This window comes from Camelus ferus, chromosome 7, assembly GCF_009834535.1.
Source record: "Camelus ferus isolate YT-003-E chromosome 7, BCGSAC_Cfer_1.0, whole genome shotgun sequence".
Classification (NCBI taxonomy): Eukaryota; Metazoa; Chordata; class Mammalia; order Artiodactyla; family Camelidae; genus Camelus; species Camelus ferus.
Window position 1 is genome coordinate 18,394,494 of NC_045702.1, and position 19,512 is coordinate 18,414,005.

The 19,512-nt window shown below is 46.9% G+C and overlaps 1 long non-coding RNA gene and 2 gene segments (V, D, J or C); 2 read left to right on the plus strand and 1 right to left on the minus strand.

Moving 5' to 3' along the window:
- LOC106729699 overlaps positions 1-19,512 on the plus strand; it is a 387,064-nt gene that overhangs the window by 238,764 nt on the left and 128,788 nt on the right.
- Positions 1,100-2,611, minus strand: LOC116664837. Its single transcript, XR_004321312.1, has 3 exons — positions 2,481-2,611; positions 1,806-1,893; positions 1,100-1,261 (listed from the first exon to the last, which is right to left on the minus strand). It is a non-coding gene; the product is annotated as an uncharacterized LOC116664837 (long non-coding RNA).
- On the plus strand, positions 2,762-3,366 carry LOC116664833. The segment is given in 2 exon segments: positions 2,762-2,874; positions 3,002-3,366. Coding segments are annotated over 2 exon segments (399 nt in total).

The window sequence follows — 19,512 nt, forward strand, 5'->3', positions numbered from 1 at the left end:
AGCTGGGCAGTCCTGCAGCCTCCACAAGGCCTAAGCTGAGTCCACAGGGAGCTGGGAGGCGGAGGGGGCCCCTAGAATTACCCGAAGGGGAGGTGAGGAGGCCGGGTCTATGCCCACATTCAGTGCAGCCACATTGGACACGATGGCCCTGAGAAGGGGGCTGCCCTCGGGGGAAGAGGGGTCCCTTTAGCCAAGACACCTCACAAGGAGGGCCGCCAGCCAGCAGCACGCCTAGGCGGCGGGGGAGATGGCCTTCATGCCTAAAGGGACAGCCCGGAGTACTCATCACGGTTTCCGACACGCACGCTTATCTGATTCAGCTGATCCTGTCTGTCTTCGTTGCTTCTACTTTACTGCAGGCCCTCATCACCTGTCACTTAGAAAAGATGCAGTGTTCTTCTCACTGGTCCGCCAGCCTCTTACTGCATCGGCTCTCCTCTGTCTTGGACAATCCCACCAGCCTGATTGAGTCCAACGTTCTCCATAAAGCCCTCCATGAAGAGGTCTCTGTCTAAAAGTATGACCAAGTCTTCCAAATTCACTGCAGAACTTGAGAGTCCAGCTCTACTGACTGTTTCGTATTTCACTGAAGGGGACAAGCCGAATCACAGGGCCTCACCTTTGCAAAGGCTTCTCCTGTGTCTGAAGTGGGTCACTGCTGCTTGACCGCCTGGCTCACTCTTGCATGTCCTTTCATTCTTAGCTGTGAGATTAGCTTCTCCATAAAGGCTTTTCTGACTCCTACAGACAGGGAAGACTCGGCTCCTATCCATTCTAAAACTACCACAGTTGGTGTAGTCCTTCATAAATCACTTTATTCTCACCCTTCCTGAGACTGTGTTCTTTAGTTTGAGAGTGATGTCCCTCCAGTTTGACAGCCTTAGAACTGAGAACATTGTTTGATTTAGTGAAGAAAAAGTAGAAGGATGGGACAGAGGACAGGAGAGGGAAATAGACTCAAACACATCTCAAGTAGTTCAGGATTTTCTTCCAAATAACATGTTTTCTGAGCTCTGGTGGGTGTTTAAGTCCTCCACACACCCCCGACCTGCAAGTCCTTTAAGCACAATTATATAAGAAGACAAAGAAGACTAGAAAATGAGACAGGGTGTTTTTACTGGACCAAAAATGCATACAGATGTATGTAACAATTATCTCTGATGATTCCTGTATCCCTAATTGTTGACATTTAAAAATTCTCGTCAGCTGCTCCAGAGACTTCCCTCGCTGGACCGGAAAGGTGGGCACGCATGAGTCATTCCTGCACAGGCAACAAGAGGCACGTGGTTTATCCCTGCCTTCAAGCATCCCTTCCTCTGAGCAGGACCTGAGCCTCACTCATATCTACTCCCAACCCAAGATCTACCCCTCTCTATCTTCCTTCTTTCTTTAGCCATCTCTACCGCGAGATAAAGATTTTACACCCAGGCCCTGCTGAGAACTTTTATCGACTCATCACTCAATCCTAACATCTCCTCACACTTAGATCAACTGGAAGTCTCTCTCCTTCCTGTTTCTTTAAAATTCATCAGAAAGAATCTCTCCAGATCTCTCTCTAATCACCCATTCCACTTTTTTTTTCCAGCAGGAGGCAGTAAAGCTTCATTGATTTTTCTCTTCCTGGCCACTTCCTATTAATGGAAGACCAGCTTTCATAGTAAAAGCAAAGACCAAATGTCACCAATGATTTTAATGATTACCTTTATCTTAAGAGAGCCCCTAATAAGAGTATTTCAGGGTCTGTAAGTCAGAAGCGTTATATTCGTTCAGGACACAGGGGAGAGCAAGAGTGAGCAGGGACCTACCGGTGTTAATACATCCAAGAAAGCTGAAGAGGTGATCCTTAAACAGTGGAGCTGTAATAGCCAACATCCAAAAGCCCAGGTCAGCAGCCTGCAAGCAGAAGTTTTATTGGGTGTGTATCCTAGTGAACTGGGGCAGAGGCAGCAGACAAAGGGGGAAGGAAACCTGGGATTCATCTTCGTGGCTCAAAGTCACAGCTAAAAACTTTTCTCAAGATGACACGAGGAAAGAGAGAGGAGAGAGAAGAGTGGTTGTTTTGGATTCTGTTCATAGCAGCAGCATCCAAATATGTTTAGCCAATGTTACCCAAGTATGTACTGGAAAATAGCTGCAGATCTGAATTTTCCATCCTGGCACGATTGGTAGTGCAGTTAAAGAAAGATGAACCTTGTACCATGGAGCCCAAGTTGATGAAGTGAGTGAAATCTGAACACCGAAAAGTGAGAAGCGAGACGGGGAACGTTGTGTGATTATCACGCAATAATACTACATTTTCTGAGAACCCGGTGAATGCCAGTTACTGCTTTCAGCCCTTCACGCGTGTTACCTAAGGGGTTGCCCCACTTAATCCTCGCCAGATGGTCCCTGCACCCCGTCTGACTGAGCCGCGCTGCTCACCAAACGTTCTTCTCTCTCAGCTCTGCAGACTTCATTCCAGCCCGTTCCCCAGAACTCACCTCGAGCATCACTGCCTCTGCCGACCTCCCTGATCAGGTCAAGTCCTCCTATTACGAGCTTTTGAAGCGTTACCGTTCTCATCTTCGTTGCTTGTAATACAGGTGCAATTTTGTCAAAACAGAGACCTGAGTTAAGACCAGCAAAACATCTAGCCTTCTTTGGATGAGAGACGTGGACAAAAATATCAGTGCTCTGATGGGTAAAAGCGTCTAGACGACACTACGGTATCAACAGGACAGCTGCGGGGCCCAGAAGGACTACGTCATCGCAGTCTGAGCGACTTCATTAAGAGCCCGTCCCACTTCCCCAGAGCCGGGAGACACCCTTCTCACCCCGACTGTGCCATGGCCGTCAGGCTCCTCTGCTATGTGGCCCTTTCCCTTCTGGGTGCGGGTAAGTCATAGACACAGAATTCTCTAAAATCAGGAAGAAACATTTTTCTCTGTACTAGGCTTGCTTTTGGCTTCAGCATTCAGGCCCATCCTGGACTCAGTTGCCAATTTTATTCTGTATCTCTCAGGCCTCACAAATGCCGATGTTAACCAGACCCCAAGATACGCTGTCATAGGGACAGGAAAGAAGATTACTCTGGAATGTAATCAAGCCATGGACCACGAGAGCATGTACTGGTATCGACAAGACCCCGGAATGGAACCCCAGCTGATCCATTATTCACGCGGGGTTAACACCACAGAGAAAGGAGATCGCCCCTCCGAGTCCACTGTCTCCAGAATAAGGAAGGACCAGTTTCCCCTGACGCTGGAGGCCACCAGCCCCTCACAGACATCTAGATACTTCTGTGCCAGCAGTGAATGCACAGCACTGCACAGGCACTTACAGACAGCACAAAAAAGGTCCTCGCAGAAGTGAGGAAGCCCCACCTTCATAAACCTCATCTCAAACTGCAGAAGCCACTGCAGGTGTCCACCGACTCCCCAGCCCTGAGCGGCCAGTGTGGTCTGAGCAGCAAGCTGGGAAGAGGGCTGTGCCCGGGTCGGCCTCGACCAAGCCGGGGGATGGTCCAGCCGCGGTCGGACTGCCCCGTCCCCTGCGCCCTCCTGCACCGCCCTGCTGAGGCCGGCACCAGTTGTGTCCAGCAAGATAAGTGGGATGGTATTTGACGGTTGCCTCATGGCGACCTGCAGGGGAGGAAACAGGAAACGCTTCCTTTGATTTTCTCCACAGACCGTCATCTCTGGTTAACGGTTCCTTCCTCACGTAAAGCGTGTTACTTCACACACAGCGGCTCAAAAGCCTTTTCCTTTCCCACGCAGACCCTCTTCTCAGCCCTCGGGTCCTCACTCCGTGGCTTTGAACACTGAAATCACAGAAGGACGTGAACTGATGATTTTCACAATTCTACCTCGAAATGAATGGAGTTTTAACTAAATCTACATGAGACACAAGGAACAGAAATTGTAGTTGCAAAGAAAACCCTCCAAAAGCTTCCCTGTATTTAGCCCTGGACCCCTTTGGAGACCGTCCTGGCCATTGGGAAGCTACTCCACAGATCAGTGCTTCTTGCTTGGACACACCGAATCTTGCAGAACTGGGCCTGCATCCACACAAGGCCAGACCCGGGACCGTGAATAACTCTGCTGTTACTCAGGCAGCGGATGAAAGTCCCGCTGTCGGGGCTGGGGCCCTCTGTCCCCTGAGAAGAAGTGGCTGCTGGCCCAGATGTGAACCCCCCGTCTTGAGGTTTCCGGAGAGCAAAGCCAGGCGGAGTCTTTGTCTTGGTCTCTTCTCTGAAGGGGCTCAGCCTGTGAGAAAACGATCCATAGAACAAGATACGTATTTGATTGTAAAGGACACCGCTTGGTTATCTTTCTTTACGTTTGAACCCCACAGTACTGTCCACTCCTTTGCAGTCCTTCGTGTGGGCTCTTCCTCTTCTCTTCCTTCTTTTATCCTGATTTCTGGACTTTTTATTCTTGTCTTCTCGATCTGCACGTGCATCTTGGATAATATTATCCAATCCACGATTCACATTGCATCTCTCGTTAGTTCCAAGCTAGTTCTGTGAACCATCTACTAGGTATTCCCACATTCCTAATTTATACGTTCCTCAGCTCAGCTTATTCCCCGCAGGGCTCATCACCCTCTGTTGTAGGCGCCCGAACCAGCGAAATCGGGGAGCCCTGTCTTCTACGGTCAGGTGTTTTGACGCGACGCCTGGAGGGTTACGAATCCTTCTGTATGTTCAAGATCTTGTAGTAACTTTCAATGAAAAAAATATGAAAATGAATATACATATGTATATGCATGGCTGGGACATTATGCCGTACAGCAGAAATTGACATGTTGTAATTGACTGTACTTCAATTTAAAAAGTTTAATTAATTTAATTTTTTTTAAAAAAGAACGCTTCTTCCCTGCCTCTTGTCCTCTTCCACCTTTTCCTCCTCATTGCCACTAGAGTGACATGCATAATACACAAATCTGATCATTCTCCCAGCCCCTTCACACATTCTCTATGCTTCTCTTTTACATTCATGGTAAAATTTAGATATCTTAACCTGACACAAAGGTATTTCACAGTCTGGACTCTGGAGATCTAGCTGGCCTTCAGTCCCCTCACCCCTGCTGGTTTTCATTCCAGCATCACTGAACCGATGCTCTCTGACCCCCTCTGAGCCTTTGCACGAGCTGTCTCTCCACCTTCCGTGGTCTACTCTTCTCATCTGCAGGGCTCACTCCTACAGTTCCAGTCATCACTGTCCTGACACAAGAAGTCTTCATCTGTTTCAGTCCAGCCCCGTGTTCCAAATAGCAGTATGGGAGGCTTCCCTCACCACTGTCTGTCTTATTTTCCCAAACAGAGTCTCTTTGGGCTACTGGTTTTCCTGATACATTTTGAATAAGAACGGTCACAGGGCATAAGTCAGACAGAAACAAAGCAGAGCAAAGTCTCAGAGGGTGGACGGATGTCTGTCCTGCTGGGTAGTGTTGGGGGTGATGCTGGATGCCGAGGCAGTAAAATCCTCGCTGTACTCAGGTAGGAGAAAGATGTAGTTTGGGTTCTGATGCCGATGATGGTGAGTGCTTCTTAAACAGATGCCGGGTGAACTGCTGGATTCATGGCAAAGAAGTGAGTGAGCTGTTCTATGAGCAGCTACCACTTGTACACAGCCAACACCAAGCCTCCCTCTGCTACAAAAACAGCAGCTCCTGCTCCTCTTGCACACTTTCATTGAAGGGTAAAGACGAGGAGGAGGAGAAACTTATCTTCCTTTGCAGCTATTCACATCCTCCCTCAACTGTGCTTTCCAGCTGTACTGAACCTTTTCTAAACTCCAAAAATGTCATAAGCCCCTGGACTTTTCCTATGCTGGTCCCTCTGTCTAGTCTACCAGAGAATTATTTCTTTTCCTACAAATCTTACTTAAAACCACACCACTTCTGTGAAGTCCTCCCTTCCTTCCCAGAAAGATAAATCATTCATTTTCTCTGTGGTCCTACATCAATTTAAAGAAACCCCAACTTTTGTCCTTATAATCCAGCTTGAAATGTTGGCCCCATCTCACTCCTCACAGGCAAGCATGGCCTTGGAGAGACTGGACTTCATATCCTTTTACGTTGTAACCCCAGGATCCAGGACTGTTGAGATATACTGGACGCAAAACTAGAAGCTTCATGAGAGCAGAGGCGTTTTTGGGTTCATGCTTGTATCCCAGTGTCTGATCGTAGCTCTGGCACATAGTAGCTGTTCAATAAAAATGTATTCAACAAACAAAAAAAGAGTCAAATATATTTTCCTGGAATTGACCCTGAATTTGTGCCCCACTATTCTCTACTCACCCCCAAAATTATTCGTTGCTCCAGTCTCCCATGTCCCAGGTCTCATTCTCCTCCCTAATTGAGTGAACGAAAACCCTGTTGTAAAGCAGCTTAAAATGGGAGGCTGATGGAGACCCCTCTGTGGAGAGGGCTAAAAAAGAGGCATGGAATAAAGACAATATTTTATTCTGGTGATTTCAGTTTGAAGGGTGGATAACCCCAGAATTGGCCCACTTCTGTAAATGTCATACCTGCACAGGTTCAGGGATAGAATCTTCCAGCAGGGCACTCCACACTGATCCCTGGGCTCAGAGGAGGGCAGTTCTCCTAGGAGAATCCCCTCCCTGCCACTGGAGGGGCCATCAGAGTGGCAGGCATCAGCTTGGTGCTACTGTTGAATTTCAGGCAGTTGGGGGATAGCTTACTAAGTGTCATTTAGTTATAGAAGCTGGAGTAAATTGAAAAATAATTCCCATAGTAAGAAGTCTCCAGTCAAACTCTTTAAAAGAGAGAGAAAATAGAGAGGAATATACAGAGTAGAAAATCTTGAAAATTTCATCATTAACAGTTGAAAGTACGGGTTTTGGAATTAGACTATCCGGTTAATTTCTAGTTTTACCAAGTTACTTAACCTGTCTAAAGACAATTTCCTAGTCTAGAAAGTGGAGTGAATAATTCGGGGCTCCCAGGTTTTATTTAGTCAAGAAAATGAATGCAGATTGCCTAATATAATCCCCAGCACAAAATTAGACTCAATAATAAATGATGATGTTAGTAGCAGTACAACTCGTTACCAATTTGAAAGCTAAATTTGAAGGAGTGATTACTGTGTACGAGGCATTGTTATAACCACTTAACATATTAACTCATTTAATCCTTACAGCAACTCTATAAGGTACATACTTTTAATAAAACAAATTACAGATCATAAAATTGAGGCACAAACCAAGTCACTCGCTTCCCCAAGATGAGAGTAAGTAACAGAACCAGCATTCAGATCTAGGCAGTCTCCCTCTGGAACCTTCATGTTATCCACTTACTTTGCTGCAGTGGTAGTTGTTAGGGCGTGTCATGGATGAAGAACTGAGTCTGCGTGAGAAAGAATGCAAGGGAATAGCAAGTATTAACCGAAAAGAGTGATTGTTTTCCCCAATCTGAATTGGTCGGGAAAGTCGAATGCCTAGTGGCTCTCTGTGAAAGGCAGGGAAGACACCACCTCTGTAGATGTGGGGCTGTGGGTGTGGGCGGAGACAGTGACATCACAGGCAAGCAACCGATGGGCTGTTGACAGCTGGAGGAAGACCTGTTCCTTCTCCTATCCTGCCACGAGGCTCAGGCTCTCAGTTTATCTCTTGGAAGTGGATGAGGTCTTGGAGCACAAGGGGAATTCAGACCCTAGGATTTCTAGGCACCAGCACAGGGTTTTTGTTTGTTTTTGTCATGCTCAAAACATTGGGCTTCCTGATGGACACAGTTTGTACCTTCTGCATCCTTTTCCCACAGGTCACCTGGAGGTTAGAGTAATCCAGAACCTAGAGAAGAACAGGGGGGAAGCTTTTCTGGAATGTCTTTCAGACTTTGGTCATGACAGAATGTTCTAGAGCATCCACGACCCAGCGTTGGGGCTGCGGCTGACCCCCTGCTCACTTGTTGGGGGCAGCACTGAAAAAGGTTCCCTGCTGAGTGTCTCCCAGAAGAAGGAGGGTTTCTTCCAGGTCCTAGAGACATCCTCACACTTCTGTGCTAGCAGTTTATCTATAGTAATTCACTGCCACATCCTAGGTGACCTAGAATTTGTGGGAAAAAAACCTTCCTAGAAATAATGTCAAATTGCAGAAAGTCACATCAATGACATTTGGGCTTCAGTTCATCTGTGGTGATGAGCATCCCACAATTTCCCTAAAATGCTTTTTTTCCCAAAGCAAGCATTGTTCAGAGCAGTTGGGAGACAGCTGCTGAAAGTCCTTACATCAGCATTTGTCCATACCCACTTCCATCGGTGGAAGCTCTGCTAAGATGAGTTGCTACAGCATATGAAATCCTCTCTGAACGTGCTCTGGGCACCTACGAGATTTTCCTAAATTTGTGTACGTCTGGTTGCTTCGTTCCCTTCCCCACACCTTTTCACTCCCTTAAGCATCAGCCTAAAGGAAAAAGAGAGGACGTAGGATTATGTGCAAAGCACAGAGGTTGGAAAGCACATACAGTGTTTGTGGAAAAGAATAACATTAGGCTGGCTAAAGAGACGAGAGTACTTTTAGAGTGAAAGTCGAGGTTGGACATAAGGACAAAATGGAAAAGAGTTCCAGAAGTGTTCCGAGAAAACACTCAAGGGTCCAGGGAACACACATCAATTTACCACAATAGTCCAGAGAAAATTCAAAAGATGCAAAACCCCCATATTACAAAAGATAAGGGAAATCAGAAAAGTCACAGAGGCAAATCCTGCCATGCTAATTCTTCAAGGGAAGGGCGTAAACAGTCATGTGACCTGGATAAATGAAATTATCACATTCAGTCAAGTCTAAGAGGCTTTGCGATGCTTTCTGAAGCAGTGAGGGAGGAGGGCGTGGTCTCGGGCCAGGAAGTGGGTGAAAAGTGTTGGCATCAGAGACTTAGTTCAGCCCAGGAGCAGACAGTGTTCTCCATCTGCTGCCACCATGAGCAACAGGCTCCTCTGCTGTGCTCTTATCTTTCTCATCAGAGCAGGTGAGTCCTGAGCAGAGGTCAGGAATCCTTGTCACTGGCTTCCCAGGCTCCGGCAGCAAAATGTTTCATCAAGAAGGCAGCACTCATCTCCGCTCCCCAGGCTGTTTCTATTTGATCCCTGCTTTGTCTCCCACAGGCCTCAAAGAAGCTGCAGTCACACAGTCCCCAAGACACAGAATCCTGAAGACAGAACAGAAATTAACTCTCCAGTGTTCACAGAGGATGAATCATTATTCAATGTACTGGTACCGCCAAGACCCAGGATTTGGGCTGCGGCTGATCTATTACTCAACTGGTACCAGAACTACTAAGCAAGGAGATGTCCCTGAGGGGTATCATGTCTCTCGAGAAGATCAGGCCGATTTCCCCCTGACCCTGCAGTCAGCCAGCACCAACCAGACATCTGTGTACTTCTGCGCCAGCAGTGAATCCAAGCGCTGCACGGCCACATCCTCTCCGCACAAAAAGAGAGGCAAACGGAGGAGTGAGGGGGTGCTGTCCTCAAGATTCCTGACCCCGACTAGAAGTTTCCTCAGAAGCCTGCACTGAAGCCCTGCCTTTGACCTTAATATTCTTTGCTTCCCTTTTCCCATTCTTGTCTAAATCACTCTCTCTATTCTAATCAAAGTCTTTGCCCTTCTTTGATATTCTACTAGACGAAAGGATATTAACCCAATGTGAATATTTTCTAAGACCAACTTCAGTTTTCAGGTTCAGCTGTAAGAAAATTTTGATGAAACTGAATTCTGTTCAATTAAGTCAAGAAAGGAGAAAAAAAAAAAGCCAAAGATTCTTCCATGAGTGTCTCAATGAGTAACCATGTTGGATGGGGAGATAGGGTACTGGGACTTCCTCAGACATGCAGTGGCCTGAGCATAAGTAAAAGCGGATGCAACGGTAGTGAAAAGTTGTCAGACAATGTGTGGGTTTAGGAAGAACTTAGTGTGTGTGTGAGAGGGAGCGGAGAGGGGTGAGAAAGAAATGAAATGTGTTTGTCTTCAGGGATTATCCGGGAGCAGAACTTTTCACTGTACAGTCCCCAAGGGAGGATGCTGGGTGCCAGCCAGCTGTCTTAGTTTTCTATTGCTGGGTAAAAAATCACTGCAATTAGGCAGGTCAAAACATCACCCACTTATCATGTCATGGCTCTGTGTGTCGGAAGTCCTGGATGGGAGGGACTGGGTTCTCTGCTCAAGGTCTCATGAGATTAAAATCAAGGTGTCATCTGGCAGCATTCTCTCTGGAGCCCCGCTCCTCCACCCAGCTCATCCCTATGACTGGCAGGACTCAGCTCCTTGTGGTGCTGGGACTAGAGACCCGGTTTCCTTGTTGGCTGTCACTGGGGAATTGCTCCTACGTCTTGACTATTATAAATAGTGCTGCTATGAACATTGGGGTGCATGTATCTTTTCAACCTGGAGTTTCTTCTGGATATATGCCCAGGAGTGGGGCTGCTGGATCATATGGTAATTTCACTTTTAGTTTTTTTAAAGGACAGGGGATGCCATTTTCAAAGGTAGATGCTACCAGTTTCTGTTCTTGACACGCTCCAGTTTTGCAAATGCCTCATCTCCACAGGTTTAGGATCAGAATGTTCCAGCAGGGAGCCCCGCAGTCATTGCTAGCCTCAGGGATGGACTATTCTGTTGGGAAGAGATCCTTCCTGTGATTTGACAGTCAATAGCCAACACGGTGTGCATGGTCACTGCTAAGGAGCACAGAGCCACCAGGGTGACCCAAGGAGTCACCCTCCAAATAGCAGGAGATTGGAATTTGTTCCTGCTACTGAGAATATCAAAGAAGTCCATTGGCTTTCCAGCTTTCTTTCCACTGTGAGGTGACCACACAAACACACTCAAGCACGCAGAGGGAAAGGTTGGGGTGGAGGGCGGATGGAGATGTGGAGAGACAGAGAAAGAAAAGAATGCTCTCCCTTGATCCTTGAATCTTCTAGGTACACCAGAGTCCCTGTGCACCAGCAGTTTATCAACGCAGCCACATCCTCTGCACAAAAGTGGAAAACCCAAGACACGTAGTGACCCTGCCTTCCCCAGCTCCCCCACCCACACAAGAACACCCAGAGCCCTGCCTGCCAGGTTATCATCCTTTCCTCTGCTTTTCCCGCCTTAGTTGCTTTCTTACCACATCTCCCCACTAATTTTAGTGTTGGTGATTATAATTGTCTTCTGTTGCTGCTACAACAAGTAACCACATCCTTAATGGCTTAAAACAATACAAATTTATTATCTTACAGTCCTGGAGGTCCGAATTCCAACATGGGTCTCACTCAACTAAAATCAGAAAATTGGCAAGGCTCCATTCTTCTCTGAAGGCTCTTGGACAGAATCAGATTTCCTTGCCCTGTGGTTCGCTTTCTCTAGCTTCAAAGTCAGCAATGTTCCTTCTCTGACTCTTCTTCCACGCTCCCGTCTCCCTCAACACAGCTGGGAAAGGTTCTCCGCTCTGAAGGACACACATGATTAGACTGGGCCTCCCTGGATAACCCACGCTACTGTCTACAGCTCAAGGTCAGCCGATAGGCAACCTCAACTGCATCCACAACCTTCCTTCCCTTTTGCAATCTAAACATTCACAGGTTGGGGGGATTAGGACTTGAGCATCTTAAGGGGCCATTAGTCTGCCTACTGCTGGGATAGTCCACTAGAGGGCGTTAACATATTACTTAATACACACTTGCATTTCAGACACTGATAAGACAAGTGTACATAAAATTGGATACTATATGACCAATTAAAAGAAAACTCAGTACTAAAATCTCACAAGGTCTTTCGAAGGTTACTCATATAGTATAGAAAAATATACAGGATAGAATGACTTCCTCAGAACCAAAAACGGCCTGAGGATAAGTAAAAACAGGATTTGAAGTGTGGTGAAAATTCTATAGTCTGTGTCTGGGTTCAGGATCACCCACAGGAAAACAAATATGGCTGTATAATTAAAGGGACAGATGTGTCCTTCCTACAGGGGTTTTAAAGAAACGGTTCCTCAGTTGGATAAAGGCAGACATACTTACTGTTGTCAAGAGACTGTCATCCAAGAAGGATGGAGGAGAGACGCAGCAGGTGTACTGAGCAGTGTCTCAGAGGAGGAGGCTGAGAGCAGGCACTGAAGACCCGCAGGGTAAGACACACGGGGATGGACAGTGTAGAGCAGAATGCCTTACATCAATGTGCAAAATGTGGAGGAGACGTTTCAGAGCTCCTGGCCACCTGGAGGATTCTCTCTTCTTCCCAGTCCCTTTGTTAGGGACACAGGAGCCTGGCCCGCATTGGGGAAGTGAAGTTCCCCAAACTCTTGGCTGTGGTGGCCTTGGGAAGGAGAGATCAGAGGGAAGGGAAGTTTCCAGGAAAGAAGGGTGGGAAGATACAGCAACTGGCTTCTAAGTACAAACATACTGGGGACTCAGCTCAGCAGTATCACTTTAGGGTCTTGGTTGATGTTGAGAAGAAAGAAAGAAGAGACCAGAGCAGCCTCACAGTCCATGGCATAGGGAGGCGAGAAGCAGGTGTCTGAGGAGAGGGAATTAGCCAGTGGGGGAGGGTAGGAATATAGAAGCAGCAGCCTCCTAAATCTTGGGTTAATCTAATATGGAAAATGCTTGGGATAAAGTACAAGTCTCTGAGTTGTAATTGTCCACCTCTACGATGTTGGAAGTACCACGGAACCTGGGAAATCCAATGGACAGGAGCATAAATAGATCCTTCGGTTTTGTGGATGTGGGTAAGCTGTGAAAGATTTCTACAGATGCAGTTTGGGATGACAAGGTATTACCTAGGTAATACAAAATTATTACTGAGGCAGCTTCTTGAGAATGAAAACTGCTGGGGGGGTGTTTTCTTGAGAGTACCTGGACCCGTAGCTAGGGTATGGAGGACTGGCCAGGACAACATGAACACCTAGGATGGAAGTAGAACCAGGTTTGCTCCCTACAGCCTTTTCCAGAAAGGATTGGTGCAGAAATATAGAAAGAAAGAACTCTCCTCCTTAGAGTAGGGTTAATGTCACGACTCCCTCACTCCCATGGATTGTTAGAGCCAAATGTCCACCTGAAGGGGACTGGGGCCAGAAAGCCACCTCTGAGATTCGACGGCAGCCCAAGAACTGGGATGAGAACCCACTTCTTGTCTGGAGATAATAACGATTTAGCAAAATACAGAGGGGCTCGGTGAAGCTCTAGCTGTGGTGGGAAGCAATTAGGAGCACGGGGCAGTCTCCTTCCCTCTCCTCCTCCGCCCCTCTCAAGAATACTTCGATTCCAACATAGCCCAAGAAGAGCTCAAGGGAGTTAAAGGGGGGAAATATTCTGGGCAGCCCCAGGGAAGTTATCTCAATGCAGGAAGGGCACAGAGACCCAGAAAGTGGAGCCATCTGTGAGCTGCTGGAGGAGCTAAGATGATGCGGGGACACCCGAGTCACCGGCAGAGCTCCGCATGGCTGGGACCAGAGCAGAAAAGCACAGACTGGCTTAACGATTCTCCAGGGACAGAAACCTTCCCTGTGGAGCCCCGTCTGGAGACCACAAGCAAGCAAAGCCACACGCCCCAAGCAGCAAAGAAACTGAGTTTGCTGGTATAAATGTGAGGTTGCTGCAGAAGGCAGATGTCGCCTCTGCCTCTCACAGCCCCTTTAAGAGGAGAGAGAGGAGGAAAGGGAGGAAAGATACATCCAACACCAGCCTTGAGGAAAGCAGTTATTCACATTCGTGACTAAGTTTAAGCTGCTAACGAGAAAAGAGCCCTGGGTCTAGGATCTTGAACTGGATACAGACCAATAAAATAATCCATGAACGGGGATTTGGCTAAATTTTCACACAAGACTCTTTTAAAAGGTCGTGGCTGAAAAATATGTCCATGGCCATACAAGACAGGATATACTTGTAATTTTTCTGCGGAGTAGAATGAGAGGTAGAAACCTAGAAAAAGTGTAGTTCTGATGATAGCATGTTTCACGTTCTCATATTTCTAAGTGATGATCAAATACGTTACACCAGTTTCCATCTTAGAGATCCAAAATATTTTCAACTTTGACAAAAAAGGTGCTAACAAGAAGCTGTCAAATGCACAGAAACCAGCAGCCTCCCAGGAGGGCGAGGAAAAATGACAGGGATCACAAGCCTCCCAGCCCAGGCTGGCCAGGACAGTCGCCTGGTTTACACTTCTGGTTTCCCTATAAGGAAAGGGGTGTGGCTTCTCTCGGGAAATTGAGGGCCAAGTAGCTGCAGAGAAAGAGACATCACAGAAACCAACTAGAGCCCCCAGCGCTGGCAGACGCCTGAGTGACACTGCCATGGGCCCCCGGCTCCTGGGCTGGGTCTGCTTTGGCTCCTGGGAGCAGGTGAGACCCAGAGCCCGAGGGCAACCTCGCCTGTAGCTTGCAGGTCTTAGCTCGAGCCCTTTCCTAAGGGCTGCAGCATCAGGTGCCTCCTCGGCTTGCCTTCTAGCTCTGTCTCCTTCCCCCACAGGCCCCGTAGAAGCCCGACGTGACCCAGAGCCCGACACACCGCCATCACAGAGACCAGGAAGAAGCTGACAGTGACTTGTTCTCAGAATATGAACCACGAGGCTATGTACTGGTATCGACAAGACCCAGGGCTGGGTCTCAGGCTGATCTACTTCTCACGAATGTTAATTTTACTGAAAAGGGAGATATCCCTGATGGCGTACACTGTTTTCTCGGAAAGAGAAGAAGGATTTCTCCCTGACCCTGGAGTCGGCCAGCATCACCCAGACCTCCTTGTACCTCTGCGCCAGCAGCGTATCCACAGCGCGGCGCAGCAGCTGCTGTCTGCACAAGAAGGGCAGCCACGAGGGCAGGGAGGCGCCCTCCCGTGGGAGGCCCCACCCAACCAAAAGGAAAAACTTCCCCCGTCATCTGTGCCCACAGAAGTCCTTCCCTGACTCCCCAGCTGTGGGGACTCTGAGGCAACGCAGCCCCTGTGCAACGTGCCCTCCGCTCATTTTCTGGCGCCAACGAGCTTTTCAAAGCAGGCCAGCTAACTGCGTTAAGTCTAGCACCAGGGGTAAGGCTTTCCTTTCCTAGAAAAAGACTTTTGCACACACTGCCATCCTTTCTCCTTACTGAGGATCGGTTGTTACCCAAACTGAAATATTGTGTTTTCAGTTCACTCACTTAACAAAACTTCACCCCACATTTCAAGTCCTCTTCTTACAAGTCTTGTAGCTTGGAGGAACAGCACGTTCTGAGTTGTTTACTAATCTGTTATCTATTTTCCTCATCTCAGCAAATGGTCTGCCATCCCCCCAATGCCCAAGCCAAAGGTGGAGAAGTCGTCCCCATCATCTCTTGGATACTCCCTTCCCACCCCTAATGTACCCTCCCTGCACACTTCTAAGTATTAAACTCCTTGCAAGTTTTACTAGCTTTTCTTAACCTCACTGATAACACTGTGGTCCAGCAAATGCTGCCTCTCGCCTGGATTCCTTAACCACCATCCAAATTGCTACCTGCCCCCACCCACAAAGTACTCTGGAGCTTAAAATTCATCAGCGTCTTTCATTGACTTGGCTGACATCTGAAGTTTATGTTACTTTACAAGCCTCTCAACAACTCCACGATGCGGTCTTTGCACCTGTCTCCCTTCCTTAACGTGAACGTCCCTTTTCCTTCAGTTACACAGCTGCCTTCCGCTCTACAACCCTCCTTGGGACCTGAACATGTCCTACGCTGACTCACCCCTGGGTCTTCACCAAGAATGTTCCCTCTACCTGGACACCTAATTAATGATTTCTCTACATACCAATTCAGAGTCATTTCCTCCAGGAAGATTTCTTTGAATCCCTGACTGAATTAGTTCTTCTCTGTGCTCTAATGACAGCCTGAACATCAATCCTCAGGGCAGTTAACATACTCGATTGTTTGCTGTTTAAAACGTACATGAATAAATGTTGGAGTTAATGAGAGCAGCGACTATGCTTATATTGGGTACTTTTTTTTAATCTCCATACTCACCAGAGTGCCTGAGGAGTGCGGGGCTAATGAATGAAGGATCAGTCATACCATCTTCCCAACACCCCTCTGACTAGTCCAGGATCTGAGCCCCCTGCAGAGTCCTCACCCACCCATACTTTGGGGAGATTCCACGGGTTTTCACGTGGGAATGCAAACAAGATGAATCACGTACTCGAGTAGTGTTTAATTCTTTCTCTACGCCAGCCCTGGTTTACTCTGTGCTATACATCACCCCGAAAAGGATGTTGCCTCTCTTGGGTACCACGACATCCATGGCATTCTTTCCTTTTTCTGTTGGACCCTAAAATACTTGCCGGCCGCTGCTGATGCTTCTGCTCTGTACCATTTCATTTACCAAGCAAGGCAATAAGCAGACCCTAGTATTGCTCCCCGTGCGCTCCATCATCACTCCCAGGTATAGTTTCCTGCGGAGTGGCATCTCTGTTGATGAAGTGCGCGAGGAAACCTTTTGCTCAGCCTTTGCCTTTTCCTTCTCTGTGTTGGAGGGGCAGGACTGCAAGTCTGTGTCTTGATCCCCAGTGTCTTACTGAGGCTTTAGTGCAAAGGTTCATTCAACTACATACATCATTCACCAGTCACTAAAATAGTAATTTTCACCTGGAACAAGAGCACGCAGAGAACCTCATCCAACGTACAAAGTCTGGCAACACAACTCAGCGTAGAATCTGCTCATCTTTCCAAGAATGACGGCTGTCTTACTGGGTCCGTCTACCCTGCCAGACCCCTGTCTCCACCCTGACTTCAAGGTGAGCTCTCTCTCCTGGGAGCATCTCATGTGATTATCAGCATAGGCTTCCAGTGGACCATTCTCTCTTTTCAAAAGACTTACCCAGACATTTCAGAATTTTAAAAATTGCTGCCCCTTAGGTCCAACCTTTTATCATATTCTCAATGTTAATAGAATTGTACTAATTAAGTCAAAGATGTCAGTAGAGGTGATAAGACCAAAGACTGTTCCCTGTGAAAGAGTCTACATGCAATAACTACATGTGGGATCCACGACCACAAAGTCTTCTCTGGAGTTTCACGTATAATTAATTCTGGGTTGCGGGAGTTTTCAAAGCCCATCATTTTATGTTGCATCTGCTCCATTACAGCCCACATATTAATACAGTCCGCGAGGCTTCAGTGGCATTGGCTTCTAAAGAGGCCTGTGTTTGAAGCTTCACGGGAAATTCAGGATCACACAAGCGCTGTCGTATAACCACCATCGTGCTTGTCATAACCTAGAGTTACCGTCCCCGGGTCCGGACTTCCCCATGGAAGTAGAGTGATAGGGAATCGAACGTCTCTTGCAGGCATTAACTAGCGGTGTTACCGGTTTCTGTAAATGATCCTCATTGGTACTGATGTCCCTTTTGTTTTTCATTATTGCTTCTCAACCATTTCTATCTCTTCTAAAAAAACAGTGTTAATTTCTGGTGCACAGCACAGTAATTCATTTGTAGGTATATATTACTTTTCATATTGTTTTTCATTATAGGCCATTGCAAGGTATTTTTTAATATTTTTATTGAAGTCTAGTCAGTTTACGATGTTGTGTCAGTTTCTGGTGTACAGCACAATGCTTCAGTCATACATGAACCTACATATATTCGTTTTCATATTCCTTTTCACCATAAGCTACTACAAGATATCAGTTATAGTTCCCTGTGCTATACAGTATAAACTTGTTTATCTATTTTATATATACCAGTCAGTATCTGCAAATCCCGAACTCCCAATTTATCCCTCCCCTTTTCTTTTACCGAAAGAATTTCTTGTTTTTTAATTGAGTTTGTTACTTTTATCCATCAATCATAGGTAAACTTTTGATGGCTACAAAAGCCCTGAAAAAATGTTATGGACCTAGAATGTATGATCTGATCTCATTTGCATGTATTGTGCTTCCCTTCACAGGCACAAAGAAAGTAAAAGAAAACCAAATAGGTAATTTATTTATTCTGGTAGGGATGCTTAAGATAAACTGTCAAAGGGGAAATACTTTGCAGATTAATACATAGTACATAAAATTATTTAAGAACAATTAATAAAAGTCCCATTTAATTTCATATATGCTTTTTAAAATTGAAGTCTAGTTGACTTAAAATACTATATTAGCTTCAGGTGTACAACATCGTAATTCAATAATTTATAGATTACTCACCATACAAAGTTATCATAAAATATTGACTTCATTCCCTGTGCTGTGTATTACATCCCTGTGACTTATTTATGTATAAATTCCCCACCTTTGGATCTCCAGAGTCTCTATTAAGCTGACTCGCGATGTTGCTGTTAATCGTCCTTGCTCCCCAGACTCAGAGCCCTCAGACAGACCCCGACTCAGTGCTTTCTTCTTGGCCTCCACTCCGCTGCTTCCTAAACCTCAGGCGGGGCAAGAAGCCTGCAGCTGAAGTTGATTCCTTTGTATTCCAGGAAAATGATAGCCATAAACATTTCCAAACTGATCAACGAAACATATTGTGTTGCGTGGCTGGCTGAATAATGACCCCCAGTGCCACTTCCCCCGCAAAGACCCCCATCCCGTGTCCCCATCCCTGGAACCTGTGACTGTTGCCTTAGACGGCAAAGATGGACTTTACAAGTGTGATTAAGATCTTAAGGAGAGATTATTCCAGGTTATCCGGCTGGGCCCTAATGCAATCGATCGTACCCCTGTAAGAGGGAGGCAGAGGGGACTTGACACGCTGGAAGAGGAGAATGCGACGTGATGACGAGGTAGAGATGGAACACAGATGAGGTTAATACCTACTTAAATGCATAAACAGGCCGATTTTTATGGGTATCAGGTTTCATCACCCCTCAAGGGGGATTTTTTTATGGAGAAAATTTGTTCTTCCTAGAGGGAGCTCCTGAGACGGTGACAGCGGCTAACACGGTGATGTCACTGCCAGGCCACACCTAGGGGGCCACCAGGATATGAATTTGCTTTCATTTCTGCTCACCCTCGCAAGGCCTCTCACCTGGAAAAGTTCTCATTTTTATCTGGACCCTGCCATGGTTTCCAGGCTTCTCAGCTTGGTGTCCCTTTGCCTCCTGGGAGCAAGTGAGTCCTTAGAAATTTGAAAATCTCCACTTTGCCCTTTTCCTAGTCCATTCTTGTCATGTATTCTATGTTCTCGTCTCTTCCCCCAGGACACCTGTTGGCTGGAGTCGCTCAGTTCCCCAGCCACAGGGTCATAGAGAACAGGCCGTGAGTGTGAGATGCGACCCGGTTTCTGGACATGAGTATCTTGTTTGGTACCAACATGCTGTGGGGAGAGAGATGAAGTTTCTGATGTCCTTCCTAAGAGACACTGTACGGGATGCATCGGGGATGCTCAAAGACCGATTCTCTGCCGAAAGGACTGAAGGGACGTATTCCACTCTGAAGGTCCACCCTGCAGAGCCAGAGGACTCGGGGGTTTACTTCTGTGCCAGCAGCCTAGACACAGTGCTTCAGTGTCGCGTCCTTGCTGTGCAAAACCACATCCTCCCCTGTCTCCTTCAGCTTGGGCAGCCCTAAACAAGAGTCTTTCCCACTGCCTC